This window comes from Ooceraea biroi, chromosome 7, assembly GCF_003672135.1.
Source record: "Ooceraea biroi isolate clonal line C1 chromosome 7, Obir_v5.4, whole genome shotgun sequence".
Taxonomy (NCBI): Eukaryota; Metazoa; Arthropoda; class Insecta; order Hymenoptera; family Formicidae; genus Ooceraea; species Ooceraea biroi.
This window is the reverse complement of record NC_039512.1, coordinates 8,481,006-8,506,054: the sequence shown is the minus strand read 5'-3', so window position 1 is coordinate 8,506,054 and position 25,049 is coordinate 8,481,006. Positions and strand designations below refer to the sequence as shown.

General features: G+C 36.9%; 1 protein-coding gene across 2 annotated transcripts in view; it reads left to right on the top strand.

The window, feature by feature from the left end:
* LOC105282403 overlaps window positions 1-22,371 on the top strand; it is a 146,773-nt gene extending 124,402 nt beyond the window's left edge. For both annotated transcript variants that reach the window (XM_011344347.3, XM_011344346.3), the window contains exons 11-13: window positions 2,787-3,099; window positions 19,433-19,642; window positions 21,549-22,371. In XM_011344347.3, coding sequence (XP_011342649.1) covers window positions 2,787-3,099; window positions 19,433-19,642; window positions 21,549-22,187 — 1,162 coding nt within the window. In that variant the 3' untranslated portion in view covers window positions 22,188-22,371. The remainder of the gene's footprint in view (window positions 1-2,786; window positions 3,100-19,432; window positions 19,643-21,548) is intronic.
* Window positions 22,372-25,049: the final 2,678 nt, after the last annotated feature.

The window sequence follows — 25,049 nt, the reverse complement described above, 5'->3', positions numbered from 1 at the left end:
TGTGGCGAAATCCCCCCGTGCCAGTAAAACTGTCGAAACTTAAGCACCATCCGCGCGCAATAGCTCCGTGATCGTTTGACTTACGATTGCGACTCTATTGCGCCATGGGCTTATCTGCGCCCGATTTATCCGATCGCGGATAAACGTTCTTCCCGCGAGAAATGCGGAAATCTCGCCACGTTGCGCCTCAACACGTTTCGTAATTTCGAGGCAATTTATAGATAAGTCAGAGTGAAGATAAACAATACGAATTATTAAAATATTTATCAGATAATTTTCATAAATATTTAATGAGATTGTCACTTATGTAATGTACGGCATGTAGCATATCTATATTTTTATGAGCCGTCTTCTTTTCGACATGGCACATGGAAAGGGCCGAGTTTTTCGCCGCTAAAACCGCGCGAAATTAAGCTCGTACAAGACGCAATAATATCAGTAAACCTCGAGACCTCGTATCGCTCGAATTTTATTTCCAAGGGAACTTTCGTGCTCCACGCCACGAACGATCGAACGCTATTTGTTCTTTTCCCACAGGTCCCGAAACTCGCACGACGAAAGGTCAAAAAATTGCTGGCTCGATCGCTCGCGGTTTATAACAAATAAACCATCCGGTTACAGCAGCTCTACCATTTTTCGGCATCAAAATTACTTGATGGTGGCGTTGCTTCGCATCGCTCACAGTTTAACATTATAATGCGCGTGCATTTCTGTACATATTTATAGTTGTTCAAGTCTTCTATCAGAAGTCCGTCGAGATTTTTTATCTTTTTATCTTTTCCACTAATTTGGTTATAAAAAATCTATTTCTCTGTAGATATTATACATTTAAATTTTTTTATAAAGTCAAGTCAAGATCTTTTTTACATTAATTAATTATATATATTAAAACTTTTTATATTTATTTTTATATTTATATAAAATTTATAATAAATTATATATCTTAAAAAACCCTAAATTTGTACAATTTAATTATGTATTTGCTCTTTCTTTCATTAATTTTGTTCTTAAGTGTGTTTTAATTTTCGAAAGGAGGAAAATAGAAGACGATAAAATTTTATCGTTTCTAGCTGATGCTCACGATCTATAAAAACGTACACGCGACTACAATTCACGAAGCAATCGTCAGCGAATTGCGAGGAAACGGTCTCGGGAAACATTTCGCGACCGCAAACGATTTAAATCGGAGGCGTGCGCGGCGCCGCAAGAAATTCCGGTATCCTCGCTTCCGAAATCCAGCTTTATTACTGGAAGCCTGGCGTGGCATGGCGGTTTCAACGGCAAACACGCGGCCGTATCGCTCTCGTGACGGGAACGTTTATTTTTGTTGGGAATTCGCGGCACGGCGTGCGCGTACGTTCTCGCCGTAGGGGTATGTATTTTTGTTCTTCCACCCCCCTGTATACCTACGCGATACGTCGAGTGCTCGCCGGTTCTCGAGCGAATTTACCGTGCCGCACGCGCGCACGCGGGCGCCGTTAAAGGCAGCACCATTAGACGTACGTCGTAGCGAACGTATCGCACGTATACGTACGGAACGTATCGTGGCGGCAATAGCAGTCGAGAGTAAATACGGGCCAAAGTAGATACCATTAAATCCAGACGCGATACAACGCGCCAGGGTTGCTACTGCTGGCCGGACTGGCGAATCGTCCGTCTTAAATTGCCGCCATTAAACGCACGTACGCGCACGTAAATCCCGGCGCGGTGCCGACCGCCGACGCCGCCGCGATTCGATTATTCGTCTGTAATTCGGTTCGACTATGTCTTACGCCGCTGCCACGTATATATTCGTTCATTATGTGTTTCGCAGCCGTGACGTTGATCGATCTCTTGCCGCGAGATTGCGAGATTTGAGCAGGCTGCGTGTAACATCATTGCTGAGATTTAAGGAAACGAGATGAAAATCATATTGAGATTTTATGCCAAATGCGACTAAAGATCTAATCGTTTGATTATTCTAGGATAAAACTGAAGGAATCGGCGATATAAAGAATCCGAAATCTAAGTGTAATTAATAATTAATTTAATCAATGATTAACTGATAAAGAAACGATTAAGATATGTATTATTTGAATTTATTATAATTCTTATATGTCTCTAAATATAAAGGGTTATTGGCTTTTTTTAACAGATAAAATCCTGCACTGAATCTTCTTTTTATATCGTTAAAGAAGAAAATCCATATCGAGATAAAAACTGTTCCAAGTTATCTCGCGTACGCGCTAAAGTCTGATCTGCAAGCAAAAAGGACAAGCAAATTTTTTCCTAATCCGATATATTTGTAAGCTTCGTTATGGATCCTTTCTGTTATAAGATTGATGGACGAAAATGAAGGTTGAGACGGATATCGCCGTTAGACACTTTTACGTTTCTCTTTTAACGGCAAAATCTTGTCCGCGATCAGGCTCGAACGGACTATCATCAATCTTACATGATTACTGCCTCATCAGCTGATTCGATTGAATCTCTCTACTCTCTCATTCGATTCGCAAGCTCTCATTTTTCTTACTGAAATCAAAGCCAAATTGCTCGTTAATTATGAGATTTAATAAATCAAATTATGTAACTGCAATTTCAAAAACTAAAAGATTGTTGCATCAATCTAATATACACAAAAATATATTTAATATGTATAGAACAAGTTTCTTTTTCTTATTTGAAAATTTTACAAGAATCTTATATCTCAAGCTGTAAAATCTTCAAGAAAGTTTTCCTCGTACTTTTCTATTTTCTTGTTTGCGATACAGTCCGATTGATTAAACGCACTTTGCTTTATATTATAGGGAGCCAAACTGCAAGCTTAGATCTCTGAACGTATCCAAGTGTCTTCTGGGTGGCCTGGATGCTGGTTGTTTAGGCGAGACTATCAGAAAGGCCCGAAATCTGGACGCTTTGAGAGCCGCCGGTGCCTCGAGACCTGCCGACGTGATGCCGCTCGTGCTAGCTCTAACGGAAGCTCCGTGTCTTCAACTGCTGGACCTGTCGAGCCCCCGATTGGCTTTGGACGATCATCCCTCAAGACTATTGTGCCACGCTCTAGCTAGAAACACGACCCTTAAACTGCTTAGTCTAGAGGGATGGACTTTCCGGATAGAGGTGAGTTTGCTTCTATTTATTCATTGTCTGTCTTGTATGCTTTACAATATAAAATTAATACAAAGAGTTCTATGAAATTTAAATAGAAAGATATAAAAAGTATGAGAAACGTATCAATAAAAATTTATAAAAAAAGTCGTTTGTCCTAAAACGTGAAATTTGACGAAGACGTTCCTATTCTTAGCAGCATTTCGACTATAGAAAATCGCCGTTGGAATTAATATTGATGCGACACTAATTGATATTAAATTGATCGTTGTATTCGATCGCTGCGTTCTCATCAGTCATTCCGTTGCGCGACACATAATGTATCGCATTTGAATTAAATATTTATATATATTTAATTCAAACATATGTCGCATATTAATATCGTTTGGCGCATCATCGAGAATATATCCTCCATTATATAAAATTATAAACAATAATAAAAGTAACGATATTTGTGAATTATTATATTAGCTGTGATAATCGTCACATAACGAAAAAGATCACGCAACGTGCTGTGATGCAATTAGTGCACTGTTTCCTCCCGATAGTTCAATTCTCGCGCTCAATAAATGCCTCTTACGAGTGAAGCGCGCGTTCTGTTCCCGCAATAACGTTAATAATTAATATTTGCCAGCACTAGTGAGAGAAGTACACGCCGATTAAATAATTTCAGATTAACCTGAATGTAGAACGTCAACCTCGTGTTTCCGATGTCGCAACAATGAAGCGCTTATCGTTAACCATTTCGTCATGCATTCCCGCAGCTGCGGTTCTCGCGCAGCTCTCTCGTTTCACATACTCACTTGATATGTAATATTATAGTATTTGCATGAATCAGGTAAAGAATAATTATGCAATTTATACGAAGAATTTATTAATTTACATGTATTGCATAAGTCATAATGTAAATATTTATGTCGATTTTTAATTTATTACATTTTTCTCTATTGTTTGGTTTTGTATTAAATAACTATTTATGTATGTTTTGCTTAAAAAATGCTCCATATTGACTTAATTCTGATTAATAAAGTTAATTTGTCACCAGAAAATCATTAATTGCAAAATATTTTGTAACATGCTAATAAATGGATAAGCTAATTTATCTTTTTAATTTATAAATGATATACTACTATAAACTAATTCTTTTAATTTATCACGACCAATTGAGTACGGAATTTATACTCAAATTTTGTAAAAACCCATTTTCTTCCGCTATATGTGATCATAGCTAAATATTACTGTGTCTCGTGGAATCTATAGAAGGATGCAGGAGGAATTGCTTGCATTGGGAAGCTGCAATATCGTTTCGATACAAAGCTCTCCAGTTAGACTGGCGAGTCAATATTGTTTCCATTTCGTTAAGCTTGAGACATTGGAAAGAATAAAGAGAGAGAGAGAGAGAGAGAGAGAGAGAGAGAGAGAGAGAGAGGGAGATAGAGAGGAAGACAAAGAGGAAAAGAACATATCGGTTCTGCGGTATGCGCTCGGAAACTGCAAGCCTATACCTTCGAGGTATACCTCGGAGATTGCGAAGAAGTTATCGAACATTTCGAGAGATCGACGAAAGGAAAGATCCGAAGCGGCCTTTGGTCTGCCAATAGTAACTTCGTAAAAGGAATCGACTAGTATTCTGCGGTTTTCCGTCGAGTGTCCGATCTATCTACTCTAACACAGAAAAATTGCTGGATAAAATATTTTTGTAACCTTTAACAGTGCAAACTATCTCTTTTGATCAATATATTCATTTTTCGATCATTATTTTAATGAAACATAATGTGATCGTAAAGCTAACAATAATCTACGCGTACATACGTTATTTTTTTTAAGTATTTTATAGCTGCAAGTCTTTTCATGTTATAATTAATAATCAAATGTTATCTGGTATTCAATATATTTCTCGCAATAAATTATATTGAAAGAATTATATTAGTAAAATTAAGGTCTTGTCAAATAAATTAAATTATAAATTAAATTATAAATTAAATTATAAATTAAATTATAAATTAAAATGTTTTTCATTCCTTGTTATACTACATATTCCTTGTGTTATATTTTACATTTATTTTAACATTAAAGTATTCATATATTTTGAAAGACATAAAAATCGCAAGAGAAAGATCAAAAGTTTTATAAAACAATATTCCCACTTGGTTAGTTTATATTCTTTATGAGAGTTAGCCATCTAAATAATTCGAGAAACATAATATTTTTTTCTACCAAAAATGAAATTTGAAGGAATAACTCTTTTAATAATAACGTTTATTGTGCGCAGAACCTCGCGTATATTTGTCGCCAGTTATTTCCCTAGCAAATATTATTTACAAACTGCGAGCTTCCACCAAGCTTCCGGCCGCAATTAAAGACTTTCAAAATATGCTAACGAGCGCGGTTGCTTCCGTCCGTTCCGTCGTGCGATGCAACAATCTCGTGCGTTTAATCGCATGACGTTTAATCACATTCATAACAGCGAAATTCTGAAGCGCCGCACTCGGCACCAGTCTTATAGAGCGGCTGAGAACGTTGAAAATATGAGAGAATCCGTTTCGCTAGTTTCGATTTTAATTTAATGCCTCGTTATACATGCGAAACTGTGTAGAACGAAATAATCTGCGGAACAAGTTGCATATTTTATCAAAATATTATTGTATTACATATACGTTATTAAATATTACATAAAATTTCGAACATGGTTTTTGAATATAATAAAATATCTAATATTTTCATAAAAGATATAGTTCTATTAATACGATTTTATGAAAATATATGAATCTGTTTTCTACAATCTCACATGGGTATCATTTAACAATCGCTGATTGTTAAATATTTTGTATAAATTCAGATTATAATTTTCATTAAAACAAAAAATCATTTTTTATTAAAAAAGCTTATTGTATCGTTATCATTATACACGATATGTAAATTACATAGACGTTACTTTTGCATCTCATGTTTGACATTACTATTCATGTTTTTTTATTGCTATTCAATTTTTTCCACTTCTTCATCGTATTTCTAAAATCTCCAAAGTCATCGATGAGCTATTATTTCGCCAAAATATGTGCAGTAAAACGGATAGGGAAAAGTTTGCTCGCAAACGGTCGAAATTAGAACCGAGATAGAACGAAAGAAGGAGACGCAACCGCGAATAATCCTCGGCAGTCGCACGTCCTGCGAGTGGGTAATTAATTATCGGCGATTCCGGCTCGCACCAAGAGGAGCATGAAGAGAGGATAGCGATGGTGTGCGCGCGAGGGGTGGCTCGAGTATTGTTTAGACGCTCACTAATTACGGAACAGTCAGCCTGGGAACTCGACGCGCTGGGCGGAAGCGGGACGGCACTGAAGATGCCTCCAATTTATTTTGCTCTTACGCGGCACGGACCCCCATTGTCTTCGCTCGTTTATTAACGGTGACGCCGTTCGGTGATCCTCCCGCAGGGATGAATCCTCAGGAGGACGGTTTTAACATCGCGACGTGTAAATTGAGACTCTTGCATCGTTTTTGTATCGCAAAATTCTTGACAATCGAAATGAATGACTTGTAGAATTGAGTGACTTGTCAAAATTACGGTGTCAAATTTCATGTTTATAGCTTGACCTTAATTTAGCTTTAATCCAGTTCCAGTGTGACATTTTAATTCTAATTTGATGCCTTTTAATGATTGATTTTAGAATTATCTCGAAATAGCTATGTTAAGTCGAGAAATAACCGCAGCATATATCGATAATACATTCCCACGCATACATGGGATTTATTCTGGGGTTTTCTTTGGGAGTCGCGAGACATGAACCTTTCCTGCCCCGGGAAGAGATTATTCAAATCCGAGGATGGGAATGCAAAGACGCAATTTTCCCGTGAGATCCTTCGGAAATCGCTTTCTGATAACCAATTATTCAGTCGATGGCCGAGATTTTTATACTTTTTCAGAGTCGATAACGATGAAGTCGTCGCAAAAATGACTACTTTTCTATTAATATATGATTTTTACAAAATTGCCAGTCAGTCTTCATTTCATGCTTCTTCATAATAAAGATGCAACGTTCATAGTCATTTTTTCCCTTCTTTTACTTCGATAAGTAATTTTTTGACGACTTGAAATAAATTTTTCTATTTAATCATTTTATCAATATTTCGAATTATTAATAATTTCCGGACTAAAATTAAAAATGATATATTCAAACAGCAAAAGTTTATTATTCATAATTTATTTTCACGGCGATACATATTCATACATCTTATTTGTTACCGTTTGTATTAGATTTTAATAAGTGTCATATTTCACTTTCAAATTATGCTTATCTTTATCCCGCGAATCGTTGTTTCCAGGATTAAATGTTATTCAAGCGCGCCATTTCATTTCCTGTTATAATGCATTATTCGCATTGTTCCCAGCACTTCATTATTTTGTTATTTTGCTTGTATGACCTGAATCTTACCTTTATTTCTTTCTTTCGACCTTGTTAGATGTATAATAGCAGAAACTGTAATAAGAACTTGTCGCGCTTTTTGCACTCCCTTGCTGCTTTACTATAACTAACCGTTACGTTTAATCCATAACTTAAATCAAGTAAACGAACTCGATATTATATCACGAAACAAGAAAATAAAGATAAGATAAAATTAACAGTTTATCAATAAGATTGACGAATATATCAAACTTTTTATGATTTGATTAAATTATCTTAAGCCTTTTTTTATAAACTGCATATTTAACAATGAGTTTTGCTCTATATATACTCCGTAAATGAAAAGAAATGTATTGTCAACAATAAATAAAAAAATATTTAAAATATTTAATATTAAAAGTTGTTAATATTTAAAAATGTAATATATTCAAAAACTTAATAATATATTGTAGCTGCAAACAAACTATTACAAAGTTTGGCAGTGAAAAAGAAGCGTTCATCGCATTTTGCACCTCGTTTTGCAAGTCGTTTGCAGGTTCCTGCGATTGATAGGTCGCGCGTGCATTTTGGCGAGCGTTTTACCCTACGCGCGCGTGAAAATCACGCGGTGTGTAAAAACGAAAAGGGGAAAAACTGAGGTGCGATTATCGTAAACTGGTAAGCGGACCAGAATGGGTTCATCTTATCTTGCCCGATTTCTTCCTCCTGTTCCTAACCATCCTAACTTGTGTAGTACGTTAGTCTTTTTCTCTCGTCAAATAGGATTTCATTCTTCGATCAGAATTTTAGCGGAGCTCGGTTTACTTCCTTTTTACTGTTGCTTTGAAATGATGCTAGAATGCGAAATCGGATTTGTGATCGATGATCGAAAAAAACATTCACGCTTTCAGTATTTTAAAAATATATTATTCGTATCGAAAATATGGCACACAATAGTTTACCGTATTTGTAAGCATAAACTTTGTGCAAATATAAATCTATGGTGAGCGAGTATATATAATAACAAATATGGAAAAATTGTTGCAATAAACAACAATACTAAAAAGTATTTATACATCAAAAACTTTGAAAAAGTAAAAATAATTTTTTTAAATTTAGCCAAGAATGCAGATTCTCTCTTTTGATATTATTTTTGTTTTCAAACTTTTAATTTACAAGCCAATTTGTAGCAAGCAAATAAACTTTTAATTTAGTTCAATAAATGTAACGCAATTATATCTTTTCATTTTATCAATTATTATTTTCACTAATTCATATAAAATTTATTTTTTAAATTAAATTTACGAATATATTTATATACCATTAACGTTGCTGTACGTACGTTAATTACCATATAATTAAATAAGAGAGGTTGAAAATGGATAACAAAGGACCACGGAAAGCCATATTAAAACATTGTATTGATCAAAAATGTAGAACTTGGGTTGAGGTAAAAGGGATAGTGCAGACGTCGAAATGGAAACGGATGTGAAAACATTCGACGAGTGACATTCGTACAAGGCGGTAAAACGCGACAATGAATGGAGTGTCGAAACGGCAAATGGGATTCAGCAATATCAACACGACCAAGAACGTATCCATTTCCAAAAAGGTTCTTGTGCGCGTGAAACGTGTACATATCGTATTTTCTTATTTACTTGATATTGCAAAGGCGGTACGATGTAAATCGACTTCAGATCGATATCTGAATACGATTTTCCCGCACTTTTAAACGCTATTGCATTAAACAGGAAATACATTTACAAATAAATCGAAAATGTGAAAAATTGAAAATAAATATACGAAATATATTGATAAGATCTTTTGACTGAAATCTTTTGAAATTTCTACGTTGAGAACTACTATATATAAATAAAAAGACATTGTAGATACATATTCGAAAATTTAGGAAGTGCCTATTATTATATCAATAATTTTATCGCAATTAAAAAACAATCTTTAGAAAATTGTTTTTAGTGAAAATAACTGGAAGAGTGCAACGAGGACTAAATGGTCGAAGAAAAATACAGCATTAATAGATGGAGTCTTATTGTGAAAAATCCTTCCTGTCGATTACGCATTTTAAATTGCAGAGAGCGGCGTGTTATAAATATTATCGCTTCTCAATTTTCTTCGCTATTCTCGGACATGCATCAATTTAATTTATACCAGACAGGATTATGTCTGCGCAATAAATCAATGTCTTTCGACATCTAAAAAAAGATCAGTATTACAGAATTATCAAATGAGCGAAATTGTAGTACATCAATATATGTCGACGTTAACATCAATATTTATCATAAATATCTTAAAATATAACTAAAAATTATATATTAATTTACATACATAAACAATATTTTATACAATGTAATAAACTAAAACTTCTCTTATAGAAAACAGATAATTTCATTTAATAGCAAAGAATAAATTATTATGTAATATAATGCGATAGAACGAACAATTTGTAAAAGCGATATTAAGGATATCTCGATTTTTCTCGCATATTAACTAATAGCGAAAAATGTTCATAAATAAAAATTGTGAAATTTTTAATACGATAACAACTTGTTATTACATTATATCTTTTGAAGCACAAGGATAATCCTGCATTTACCAACTGCTATTTATAGTTCTACATGAAATATAAATCAAGCGAGGCTATTTGAATCTGCTAGCGGAATACCTCTAAGTGATTTTCCTCGTAAAAATGCGGAATAACGAAGTCGTAAAGCCCGCCAGTAAATATTACATTGTCGAATTAAACAGGCACTAACATTTTTCCATTATCCGGAATCGCTTCGATAGAATCGCGTGACCGACTTATTTAAATTTAATGCTGATTTACCGGATATTCATTGATGTCATTAATTCTGAATTGCATTATGAATATCTTACTAGAAGATCTTACTTAAAGAACATTCTCAAAGTAAATTTTCATTGCGATAAGCATAGCGAGTGATCGGCAATTATTATTAACAGAAAAATGAACATTTTAATAATTAACAGCAAATATTATTACTCTCATTGTGCACAATTTCAAGGCATAAAATATGAAAAAAAGAAGAAGACAATTTTTTCATAATAATAATTAAATAATAATAATTAAAATTTGTTTTATTACGGACCAGTAACATTACGCAGATATCAACCAATCAATCGAAAAAATCGCTCATCGATTAATTATAAATCATGTATAAACGTCGTATAAAGAAAGCAACGATCGCGAGAGACAGAAAACGGTGATTCACATTCAGAATATTTCGTACCATCTTATTTAAATCTAACGTTGGAGCCTCCGTCCAAAGAGACTAGTAAGCAGAGTTGCGAGTCCCATCCTTGGCCGCTATAAAATACATTTCTGGAACGAGAAATACAGCTTTTCCCGTCCCGCCCGTCCGACGTGTCGCCGGTAATATTGCTTGCAATAAATTACGCGGTCCTCTCCAAGCCCAGCCTCTTTCCCTTTTTCTCCCGTTCGGCTGTTGAATCCGCCGCATCGCGAATATCCTTCGGGACGATCCTGATCGAACCTCGCGGACAACGTATCGCCGAAAATTACCATGAGAATGCCAGATTAGCTGACGTTCACCGCTTATTCACTTTGTCCCCGACATTGAGGAATCGCACGACGGAAATTTAATCTCGCAGCCGCATACTCTCAGCGTCACATCTTTATTTAAACCGTTTACGCTGGAATTTGTATGCACTTGTCTGTGGAAAGTAGCTCTTCTTTTATTTATATTGTGTGTCTGTAGTTTTTCAATTATTTTGGTATTATTTTGGTATTACGGCAGTCTGGGCAATTTCACGATCTCTCGATGCTCATTACTGGCGAGCTTTACTCATCGTATGAGACCGTACGAGGGGAAAGATACCGTCCACTGGAATCACGCTAATAAAGAATAGCTATCTCTGGAAACCGTACGTTTATCTTGGGATTAAAAGTCTTTGTCTCGAATCACTAACCGCGCCAGTATGTCCACCCTATACTTACAACCGCTTACACCCTGTTTTAAGCGCCTATCCGCCCTTAACTGCCACGCGGACCATCCCTTAATGCGTATAAGCCCTGGGGAAGATGAGAATAAAACGTGCGCGACGACCCGAGCGCATAATTCGTGGAATATCGCATTAAATTGCACAACCGGAAAATCTCTCCGACCGTTCGCTGATACCGCACAAAGGGATGGATTTAATATAACGCGCAGGCATTGCGATTATAAACAATGCGGCCGTCGGTAACCACCCTCGTACCACTGACCACTTCCATCGCTATTTTGCGCATAAACGAGCTTGACTGCCCATTACCATTCGAAAAGAGCCGTATTAAAAATAAAATGAACCGTAAGGTTTCAGGTAAAATATTGCCACGAGAGTTAAAATAGTCTGCTCAAGTCTGCTCGAGAAAAATAATAGGGCATATTAAAAATTGAAATATTTAATTAACGTAATTTGATCTATATCCTTTATTTTACATCTTTATAATTACATCTCTTTATTGCATCTTTCGTTATATTTTATTTTACATTATAATTATACATATTAAGCTTGGCGTAGCTTCTTTAGCTTTATTTATCTTGACCTACATGTTGTTAATTTTATCAGAAGCTGTAGATTTAGTAAGCGATAGAAAACAAAATCCTTCGCATCCATTCCTTTTATTGAGAGCGATGGAAAGAAAGAGAGAGTTGAGAGAAAAATGCTGAGAGAACGCCCTTCGTGTATTCGTGAAATAACGCGTGAAGTTTAGCCGGGCGCGAAGGGACGAAATTTAATATTTCGTCGCCGTATATTAAATCGCGACAGCGTGGACAATGCGGGGGGGTCAGCGACCCTTGAATGCGAATATCCTGATAAAATTTAACGGGCCAGCTGCACCTGCGAATTCGAGCTTTCGCTTCTGGTCGCCTTGCCTTTTTATACGTGTTACACACATAGTTGACACATGGTGTTTGCGTCTGACGTCGGCTCTATAGAAAACGCGAACAAAGGAATTGATTACTTTAGCGCGACGCAAGACACGAAGTGCGCGGAACACACAGCCAACGGCAGTTCCTCTTGCTGTGCTTACGGCTTTCGCGATGAATTTGCGGCCCAGGCTTTTCTTAGAGGAAATATGGCGCGACATCCGGCTGCGAAGTAATTTAAGATGGAAAATTGAAGTGTTTTCAGGAAACGAGCTCCGGGAACGTAAATGGGAAACAAAATCTTATTCTCCGACCAATTTCAACTAGTTCTTAATAGGTACTACGTAAAGAATTATAACACAAATGAGTTTTTGTTGAAAGAAAGCTAATTTCGTATTAATAAAAGAATTATAATGATACGCTTAAAATTACCTTTTATTTTCTCTTCTCTTTCTTCTTTTCTCTTTCCCTTCCTTTCTTCTCTGATGACATTCTAAATTAAAATTTCTAGTGATAAATGTCTACAAACGTTTGGAAATTATTTTTCCCCCGCATCGCAATGAACGTGTCTGTACAGGAACTTTACAAGAAGCGAATAGGGGATAATTAAATATTAAATAATTGAGCGAAAGGATAATAAGAGATATGTGTATGCTCAAAGTGATTAAATAATAATTGACTGCAAAATTGGAAAGTATATAGATTCTTCATTAGTGACAACAGCAAGCTTGTCATGTGCAACGGCAAGGTATTTAATAATAATGCATCAAAATGTTATGGTAATTCACTGAAAAAAAAACCGCGTGATCCCGTGAGACTATAAAATAATTTATGACTCGCGAGAAGGGAGAATTATACGGCAGTCGTGTCACACTCCGCAATTAGCGGGAATCAATTTGCGTCGGGAACTATTAAACACCGCTTCCTTCCGTCCTAATTTTCCGGCATTATTCGCCCCCAACCCCGAAGACACGCCAGCCATTGTGTCGCATAAAATACCAGCCGCGCGAATAACATAAATTTCGAAGTCGACACGTGTCGCCGATAATCAACAAGCCAACAAGTATATATGCGCAATGCGTTGCAATTACCGAATGTAATTCTCGGTTTACACAACCTACCTCATTTTGCGCGCGAGTTGTTAACGTGACTGAAACTTACCCTCATTGAAATATAAATAAAATCGATTCCTTTCATTTACAGCTAATTTTGAAAATATAAAGCAAACATTAAATACATTAAATACCTTTGATATAAAAATGTAGGTATGTATGCTTTTTCAATTTAAATTTATTTATAAACGTAACGTTTAATTGAATATTTCCTCCACAAAAGTGTTAAATATTTATATATAATATTCTTTAAATCTTTCGTAAAATCTTTATTTGTTAGACATACAAAGCTGTAGTCAATTTGAATATGAATATCTATGTTAACATTTTCAATATCTAACTTTTACAGAAATTGTAGAATTAACAATTTAGCAACTTAGCGAGGATTTGACAAATCGATGCGTTGTTTCCGCAATTGCGTTTAGAATTATTAACGATGTTGTCCAGTTTCCTGGTGTATACGGACGCGATGTGCAAACCAAATCGCTCATTTACGTTCTGAGCCGATTCACGATAAATCCGACTTTCCGGCTCGCTCCAATCAAAGCGGCGAACTTTATTCGCGATCGGATCAAATGCTGGCGAAATGCGTAGAGTAGTAATCCCCATGCCGATCCGCTTCAAATTAAGCGCGTTATCGTAGCGTTCCACGTTATATCTGAATTTATGTCTCCTCGTTCGCTCCTGGAAAGTTCATACCATTTTAATAACTGAATACTTTGACATTTTTTTATCATTTGAATTTTTAATACTAAGAAGTACATCTTTTTTTTCTCTTTTCTGTTTTCGGATATTATTTTTTATGCAATATTATTCACCTTTACCCGCAGTCATTAGAAGCGGATGAGTATTGCTTAATATTCTTGGACACAGAATTTATTAGGACACACAAAAAATTTGTAATGACCAAATATATATGTTCACCCTTCTGAATATTTCACATCGACCGAATCTAGAATCATTTCGCAATCGAAACCGGCACAGTCGAAAATCTTATTTGAAGGATCTCACGCGAGCTTGTCAGTTAACAGTTACGGGGTTCATTAGGATTTCCAGGAATGGTGAAAGCGATGTCCGTAATTTCAGCTAATTTTCTCGGCATTATTCCGGTCAGCACGCTCGGCTAGAGTGCGCTCGTAAATCTGACGATCTGCCGGCAAAATTATTTTCCGCCAAAGAAAAAAAAGATCGCTGCTTACGGCAGGTGGACAAGGAGCGCGGATGCGGGGGCGTGAAATTGAAAGGGAGACCCTGGACATCGGTATCGCGTGTTCCACTCGTCGCAAATCCTCAAAAGTCTGTGATGAATTATACGAGAACGTGCACGGTGCATGGAGCAACGGGCGACATACGCGCCCGTTTTGCAGCCCTTCTGCCGAGGAGGAAGCTATCAGAAAAAAGGATCGGATGCTGAGGATCGTTTTTATAGCTTTCGTGCAAGAACGTAACTAGATAAGATGGCGAGGTTCAACAGATTTATCGTTAATCTACCGTAAACTCGTTAATTTAAGGCCGCATTTTTCTGTGCTAGTAAAAAAGACTTGCGCTTTTCATCCTTTAGTGCAAAGGTACGTGCATGTACGGTATATGTATATATAAAACGAAGCAGAGTAAAGATTAAAGTCATATCTATTTCGAGCATTATTCTTGTGTCACGACTTCGTTAATTTCTTTTTTATAATAACGAACTTGTTTAGTATAATATATTTTTATTAATAACGTAAACTTTTTGTTTTTTTAAATAATAAATTGTTTTTAAAAAATTTGTTATTAATAATTTATTAATATTCAAGCTTGAAGGGGAAGGAGGGATATTTTCTATCACTTTTAAATTAACCCAAGAAAATGCTTACCTATAGTTATATCACTGTTTATCCGGGAGATTTTTCGCGCCGGCGTATTTAGCTCATCCGCATCGCCATACTGGGTGCGATGAAGCTTTTTCACTCGCGTTTTCATCCGAGAAATGGAAAAGCTTCCAGGAGAAAAAGCGATGAAGGACTTTCCATGTCGTGGCGTTCCAAAAAGTGCCGCGGTTTCATACTCATTTCGTGCCCGATTTGTTTTTTTTTGTTGCCATTAGTTGCTGTAATTTGCCTTTTTCACAGAAAGCATTTTCTGCCGCAAACAGTTTTTACCGTTCGCTATTACCTTGTTACAAGCGAAAAGGTATAGAAAATATTTAATTTGAAATTATTACTCGATTTAATGTGTAAATATACATTACTCGTCTTATTCTAATAGTTTAATAGTTTTATCCTTGGAACGAAACACTAATTTTTCTGATTCATGATAATTTGAAATTTATGCAATGTACAATTGCAGTGTAAAATATATTATTTATCTTTATTATGAATTATATTTTTATGTATTTAAACTAATTATTATGATATACGCAAATATTTTCCGGTTACATATCGCACATCGTTAATATCGATGTTCGGAACTCCATAAAACTGATACAATAGAACTATTAATAGTGATAAAGAATAAAAAGATAAATATCTATGTATCATTCATTCACAGAAAGTCATATTTTTAGATTTTTGTTTCATATTTTTGATAAATTAATGCTACAGCGTTGGTAGCCAAGAGCTAAATATTAACAATTGAGAAATGTGACTTATTAATTGGAAATTGTTGAAAGTTCAGAGAGGAGTTGAGAATGGAAAGGACGCGCAAGATGTACAAGTTTATGTGCAATGTGTTTACAAACTACAGTTTAGATTATATTTTCATATGTTCCTAATGATAGTCACTTCTCTAGGAATATTATTCTGCCCGCAATTTTGCCCGGAATAGAATGCTAAATTTATGTCTACTGCATGTTATTCTGGGAACGAAGCTTCTCATTAATGAATCGCGTATTCGGATTCGCGCGACCGCGAAATAATGACAAATTCTCGGCAGCGCAGCTGTCCTCGACAATTCACACGTTTCATTTTTGGCTGTCTATATGTAGCATGAAAAAAAACAAATTTGACATACGTGTGTAGGCGTCTCGTGTCTCGTGTCTCGCTTTTGATCTGAACAACAACGACGACAATGACGACGATGAGAATAACACTGACAATGAATTCAGTACGACGCGATTTTATGCATGCCGCTTTTCAGTCGCACGCGAATTCTGCGCTGATGAAACCGGCCAGAATTTCGCGACCGAGTTGGAGAACGTGGTCCCCAGGAAGCGACGCTCGTCAACGAGCGCTTGTCAGGAAGCAATAAATATCGCTGCTCGTAAATACTACGGTTAACAACAATAAATCCTCAGGTTACCTAACGAATTTCCATGCACTAGGTAAATCTCGAAAGACAGCGGCCTCTGTCGAAATGAATTTGTGAGTGTGAACCTTATACAGCTTAGAGACTTTATTGATCGAAAGAAGAAACTGGGGATAATATAAAGTTTAATAATATTATCCTGCGGGACATGTATATATACTCGTAAAAATTCAAAGTTTCATGCATATCGCACGGCCCAGAAGAAGGCGGACACGTTACAAAAATGTATTCGAGGTGTTCTGGCTTGAGATAACTAAGTTTCCACGGAAATTGTCCTGGAGATTATCCAAGTTAAAGATTTCAGACCAATCGCACATGTTAAAGTTCTTGCACAATGTCGTTACAGTTATGCTGCATTTCTAATTATTACGCAAGCATGCTCCTTGATTTAAATAATTTTTTTGTCAAATAATTAAAAGATTGTTTTATTGAAAAAATGGAAATGTATGTTCTCTTTGCTTCGTTATATTTCTTTGAGATATTCTCAGTCTTTTCAAGATAAAATCAAGGTAAAAATATGTTCTCATTTAATTTTAACTCACATGTGTGAGCGTGCTCAATCTTTTACTCTCAGGATAATGGCGTTGAGGCTCAATTATCTGAATCTGGCATATTCTGGAATGCAGAAGTGTCACGAAATTCATATTGTATAAATATGTCATCACCAGTGCGTACTTGGACATAATGCGCGATATACACATAATGTAATGACTGTCAAAACGCCATAAACACATCATCCACGCCTGCCACGAGGGACGCCTGCCAGTTCCGAATCCTTTTTTTTTCATCCTCGATCGAGATACCCCAGCTGGGTCAAGCCAGATAAATGGACTCTCTCTCTCTCTCTTTCCTGTCGAGGACGTTCTCTCCCGAGAATGGAATCCACCCTCGACCCTGTTTGCTCAGCAGATACGGAATAATCGTCACGCACGACCGTGCTACTTGAATCGAATCGGAGAGGGGATGTCGCTATTGTTTTATGTAGAATACACGCATACAAATACGCTTTAATCACCCCTTTTTCTTGCCTCACGGATAAGCAAATTGCTTTCCAGTTATTAGAAAACATTTTGTGATATTTGTAAGAAATTCCTCAAACGCTTCTTGTACGTATTAGATCCTCGTCAAACTTGCTTGTCGAGATAATGAGAAAGCAGTGGCACGTATCCGCCTTGGAAAAACATCCGCCGTCAGAATCTCCTCGTGCGGTTCTTCCTGTCAAGTCTAGTTTACGCAGCTCTAGACTCGCATGAATCTCGTATGAAGTTCGAAAGTAAGACTAACTTATTAATGAACGCCCACCTCTCTAATGTACAACGCGTAAACTAAGCGAACAAGCAGCTTCCGCTTATACAGTTTTCCGTACAAAAGCAAGCTCCTCGCTCCGTTCGCTCGCTGGCTCCCGTGAGATATGCTCGCTGGTTCCCTTCGCGACAACATTCCCTGCATAATGGAACTGCCTCGCTCTCATCGCACAAGATCGAACGAGCTCAACACTCCACGTGCTTCCTAATCTTTTGTGTTTGGTATGTCGGGAGAAAATCGAATTTGACGACGTATTTTAATGCATTTAGACGGAAACCTCTCGAAGAGACGCGGCTTCGTGATCGAGCTCGGAAAATCTGTCTCTCGAAAAATTCGAGGAAAATTCGTCTCCGTCGAATACAGCCAATTAATTCGCGCGAAACAACTTTGGCGAATTAATCGCACCTTGTTAATTTTGTGTTACCGTGCCTGACGACACACAGTGCGCTGTATAATCTACGTTGCAGCTCTCGCCGTCTTATTGCTGGAATAACGTAATATCGTCGACATGTAGTCGACGACGAGATCGTCGCGTCGCGCACACCAAGACATTCTCTGTTCGACTTAACGACATTCTCTTGGAGGATTAGGTCGAGAGACGGCAGCTCGGGTACAACGATGAGATGTAGCGCACCGGTGCTCCGTGTCGGGATGGGATTAGTCGGAACGCTTGCAAACCTGAGCGCGGATGCTGCGTGCTTAGAGATCCCGAAGAGATCGCGGCGCTCCTCTGCAAGATTTTCATGGGCTCGTATCGTTTACGTGCGATTTGGCGGAAGCATTACCCGCTTTGCGCTTTTAGCATAATATAACATCGCCGGATATTGGTGTGTGAAGCGCGACTGAACGCACAGTCTGTAATCACGCTGCGAGCGTCGGTTGCGAAGCACAACCGAATGCATTAAGACCTTCACATTTTGCACAAGTGGCAAGAAGATAAATTTTTATCCAAACTATATAAAATAGTATAAGAGAAAGAAACTTTTATGTTCGCGAAAATTGAATATTTATATAAAAAAAAGTTTTTTAAATAACTAAAGACATCCAATTAGGATTGAAATCAATTCTGCGAACTATTGATACTGTATTAATTAGATATCATTTTTAATGCTTCTAATATCTTTATAAGAAGCAAAGGAAAATCTTGTTCTTATTTGATACGACGTATTATTTCTTATAAAATTGTTATTTCTAAGAAGTAAACAATTATTAAGAATTGAGTCATGACACATAGAAAATAAAGGTAGCGTTTAATTCGAAAGTGATTACGAACAAAGTTCACTATTCTCTTTATGATTATCATAAAAATTATTTTTATTTGTCACACTAAAAAAATGTTTAATTTTTCTGACAGGAATCTGACAGTCTGGCAGTGTTCTCCGAGTTGTTGAGATATACGAGCGTACGTGAACTGAGCCTGTGCAACGCGCGCTTGCATTTGGCGGTGCACGAGGGTCCTCTGTCGAGATTAGGACGTCGTGACGACGCTGGTGCCGAGCTTCTTAGAGCCGCACCACCTCCGGCCTGCCCCGCGATTGTCTTCCTGCGATTAGCAGGATTCCAGGTGAGTGACTGCTCTTGTCAAATAATACACCGATTGAAATAACAGTGAAAATGTACAAAAATGACAAGAAAGATATCAACGAAATACCTTGAAAATTTTAATACAAATTTTTTTAATTAATCGTTTTAATTCGTAATCTCAATTTTAATCATTTTAATCGTTCACGACAATAACCGAAAAAATAGATTATAGTACATGTTGAACGATCATGAGGCGCGCAATGATTATGAATCACAGTACATATCTAATATTACATGAAGCGATATTATAAAATAATTATCTTCGAGGAACGTCTTGAGATGACCTGATTCGCCTACGTATTATGAACTTGATCTCACGTTGTAATAGTACTATAATGACACACGGAATCCTATAATAGGCAGGACTAGCTTGACCATTCACTGATGCAGTTATACATGCTTTCAAGTACAACACATACGGATAGTCGTGCTATTACGAGAAGATAACGCGCACACACGGTATCGTGCTCTCAGTAAACGCAGATGTAACTGTCCGTTTCTCTCGAAACTCCTGAAACTGAATGTACAAGGCTATGTACCTACCGTGTTCCCGAGATCTGGCAGAATCCATTAGGTAGACACACTCGCGGTCTATCCGGAGTAGACTACCTCGTGATCCCTCTCATGAAGATGATTCGTCTCGCTTGAAAAATGGATCTCCGCTACGGTTCATGAAACACGCTGCGAAGAAAATCGGCTAGCCCACTGAAATATCGAATATCGTTTTTCTTGTCCAATATTGTTCCTCTGTAATTCTGACCCTGGTCAGAAAATTTTGAACGTGTTGGCTCACGTAACATTTGATGCAGTCTCTCTTCTAATATCGTCTCTCTGATTTCGGTCAAGAAATTCTGACTCGAGAATCTTTGACCAAAAAAAACCTTTACATCTGTGATCCAAAAATTTTCTGGGAAATATGAAACATTCGCGCAGTTAATTTAATCTATTGTTATAATTAATCTAATTTAATCTAATCTAGTTCAATTATTGTATTTAACTTTTATTCAAGAGGTATAAGGTGTATTCCAGATTAGCTATTTTTCATTTTTGTGCGAAGATTATTTTCTCCTTATTTATAAAAAGGGTACGATATTAACTATCTCATTTCAAATCTGAAATACCAATTTCGTGTCCGGAATATCTATGAAATTTCGTGCACTCTTCTTCCTTATCTAGAACTCATATATTCTCTATTACATGCGCAATTACAGTCGGTCGCAGCGCGACGACAATAAATAACAGGACAGCCTGGACCTACATTCGTCTTCGTTGTCTCTGCATTACAGCGACTCTTGATTCTATCTCTCTTCTACTTTGTATAGGATTATCCTAAACTACCCGACCAAATTTTACAGACATATATCTTACGTTTATCAATATTTAGGTAATTTTTTTCTAATATAAAATGTCGTCTATATTACGTTTTCAATTATCCACATTAAATATCTTTGTAAATTAATTCTCAGTTTGGAGAAACCGATGTTATAGGATATACTTTTCTGAAAGAGAGCTTTAGAAGATTAAGCGAAATTTGTTCGACTTTGAAATTGATCTTCTTGAGTGAGTTCTTAAAAAACTTCGGACATTGTTACGCTAAAGTTTTCAACTGCAAACTTGTTAAATTATACGCCACTTAAAATCTAGTGAAATATGAGATTTCACTATCAAATATCATTTAAAGCTTCATTCTCAAAATGATCAATTGCTTACGTATACTTGAAAAGTGAGGAAAGATCGATTTAATATTGTGCAATCTGCAGAGAAGAGAGATGGTTACAAATTGAATTTGAGACGACCTGTACACCTCTTTAGTTTTCACAGCCCAAAAGCGAGCGAAACAAACTGCACCCGATAAGGCCTGCCGAGGGTATTATTTCTGATTGCAGGTGACAGTGAACGATCGCCTAGCGCTGCGCGGGCCGTTGCTGCTGCCATTCCTAGCGGGCTTCACGTCGCTGAGCGAGCTCGATTTGTCGCTGGATAAGTCAACGATTGGCGGTAACAGCGGTTCCCTGCTCTTCATCGACGACAAAATCCTGCAGCAGTTCTTCTGCTGCCTAGCCGCGCACTTTCGTACCCTGCAGTCGCTCAGGATCAATTTCTGGCGGGTGACCCTCGAGGACAGCGATCGAACGATGCGGCAGATCGCCAAGTACCTCAAACTGTGTGGCCTGAGCTTCCTCAGGGCGAACGGCTTGATCGTCACCGACAGCGCCAAGCGAGTGCAAATGGAGCACGTATTTGTACAGACAATCCTCACGCACCTGCAGTACCTCACCTGGCTGTGCCTGGACGGCATCGAACTCACCGAGACGCAAGCCACCAGCGTGGGAAAATGCGTGCGCGATCGTTACCCCGGAACTGCTCTAGAGATCAGCGTGAAGGACGTGCACGTGAGATCGGTCAAGGCCCTGGTGACCGCGGCCGAAGAGGGCGGCAGAACGGAAGTAGTATATACCGGCGGTTCCAACTGCCGGCTGAAGATCACGAAGGTGCAGAAGAGCGGCCGAGGCAAGAAGAAATGAAGAGATCGCGAGTGAATGATCCGGAGGAAATTATCTTGGAATAGTTCGTCGTGAGGCAGAAGCTTACGGAGGAAGTAGATCAGATCAGAATTAATCTCTTCGTGATTGAGATTACGAAGCTGGAAGGGAGAAGCTAGGAGGGAGAGAGAGGAAGAGAGAGAAAAAGCAAAGCAAGATAAAAAAATGAAGCTGAAGATGACGCGAGAAAACAAAGTACGGAGAATTGAGGAAGATTTTAGATAAGATGGGAGGGCGACATAATGTAGATTGTAGAGGGGAGAATTGGAGAATGTATCGATCATTTCGTCTCGCGAAATGCGTATCATATGAAGATGATAAAAAGGATGAGAGACAGAGCGACGGGTAAACTTTGTGGTTTTCGTCTTACTGTGATTTCGTTTCCTGCGCGTCGGCGCGCTCACCTACAACTCTATAGATTATATAGCGATTATATTAAATATATAGTCCTCGAGAATATGATTGAGGCAAGGGAAAGTACACCAAACTTTCGCTCATTTAATGCCTTCGAAAAACTAACGATAATAAATTATCAAAACTGCTGAAGTAAAAAGTAGTTTATTAACGTTGCCTAAAATATCACTTTTGCTTTTTGAAAATTATCATTATTAGAAAGATATTAACAAGTCTGCCAAAATATTATTATAATTATATATTTATAAAATTATACATATTATTATAATTATAAATTATTATATAATATAGTATTTTTTTATAATATGTATATATTTTCTATAATATCTTGAGAAAAAACTTTTGTTTAAAAAAATTGCATTATCTTAATTTTCTTAAATATGTGCTTTAATATATAAGAACAAAAGTATTTAAATCATTTTGTACAATCCATCATAATTGTGCCTAGTAAATTTTATTAAATAGAACTTATTATCGTTAGAATCTTGAAGAAGTGATATAGTTAAGTGAACGAAGGTTTAGGTGGGATAGACAATGTCCCGTGCGGAGGAATCCTTTCCTCGCCAACCTTTTTTGAAAAACGAATAAAAACGAGAATACTTACTGCAAAACGAGAAGGATATTTAAGCGGAAAAAAAGAGGCTGTTGCGATTACATAAGTACCGTTCGTTGTTGTTAGATGGAGATGTAAAATACGACTCAGAGTAATATATTATTAGCGATATAGATCATACGATCGTCACGATATTATTAAATGTTACGACCGACCGTAATTTGTGATCGGACCGAGATGCGATGGCTTTACGGAACGAGTGGCGCTTTGTTGGAGACTTGAAGAAATTTTATAGAGTACATTTTAAACAGTAGAGATACACGCATATACAATACATACATACGCACATACGTATACGTGCGTATTACGTCCTACCGTGGCGTGAAAGGGAAAGAAAGTCGAGTATAATTCCCGTAAAATTCTACAATAAGTACACATAGGCGAATATCGACGCTGGCTATCGTTGTATAAAGTAATTAACTATTGTAATTAAGATTGACTGCCAAATCACGTAATCGTAATTGAAGATTCGCATTTTTGGCGTCTCGCATCTAACGCTACACCCGACTCCGAGATTTCGCTTAATCAAATAAAAATAAAATTGCGTTATCGTGGATAGTCGCCTGATCGCGTTTAGCGTTAAACGCGAACTGTGAAACTGCTTTGGTATCGTTTATTAATGTCACGCATGTTGGGAAATCGTTCCTGCAATTGCGCGACGAATTTAATAAAACGCACCTTACACGAGTTGAGGACGATGTTATGCAACGTAATCACGATCGATCGATCGTGTAATAAATTGTACCAACAATAACTGCCATTCAACTGGAACCACCAATGAAACTTAAAGAGAGCAATCAGCAAAACGCGGGAGAGTATTTGTTGATTTTTGAGTTTTACCTTGTAGAAAGCACCGGTCAACAGTCTAACATTAGCTACAATAAACGCACACACACAAATAACAAAATAAGCTGTTATAAGAATTTTGTTGTAAATCAAAATTTTAATATATAAGAATCTGATGATAAGATAAAATATTTTTAAGAAATCCTAATTTTATTAGAAACAAAATTTAATCGTAACTGTTTTTATTAAACGATTTTATTATACAAAATTCCGAAAAATGCCTTAATTTTAATTTTAATTTTAATTTGTGTCTTCTTTTTCTTAAGCGAAAAAAAGGACATTGCATTTGTGTGTGATCTCAAGACTTTTCGCCGGCATTTACGAAGAACAGCACTCATGAAATATCTGAGTTCTGTTTTTTCTTCTTCTTCCATGAGAGAGAAGTTCTCCCTTTTTCGAAAACGTATTGCACTATCTCGCATAATCCTTTATTATCCGATTAGATACGTAAGTGCTCCCGTTCGAGCGTGTGTACGACGAATTTTCTCATTTTTGATAGTTTGCTATGTACATAAATCTTTTCGATTATATCGCGTGGCGTGAGAAAAAGGGACCGCCGCGCGGTCTGTTAACTAACATTTGTGAGGCCACTTTACGAGGAAACCAACACTCCTCAAGACTGAAGCTGATGTCGTACATATGTACACCGAATACATCCACAGAGACATATACATACACTCATCAGTTACGTGGCTGAGCGATATATCCGAGCGACTTGCGAGATAAGCGCTCGATAAGAGCCACACGTGCGGAATCAACTTGAGTAATTTTATTATAAATATTTATGTATTTATATGTGTACACATATCTTCTCTAAATAAATATAATATGTGTTTGAAAACGTTGTCTCCATGATTGCATCGGCGATTTAATTTGACAAACACAGACTTACAGAAAAAATCGAAAATCGATGGTGTTGAAATGATCAATTAAGATGATTTCCTAACATTATTATTAAAATAAAAGTATAA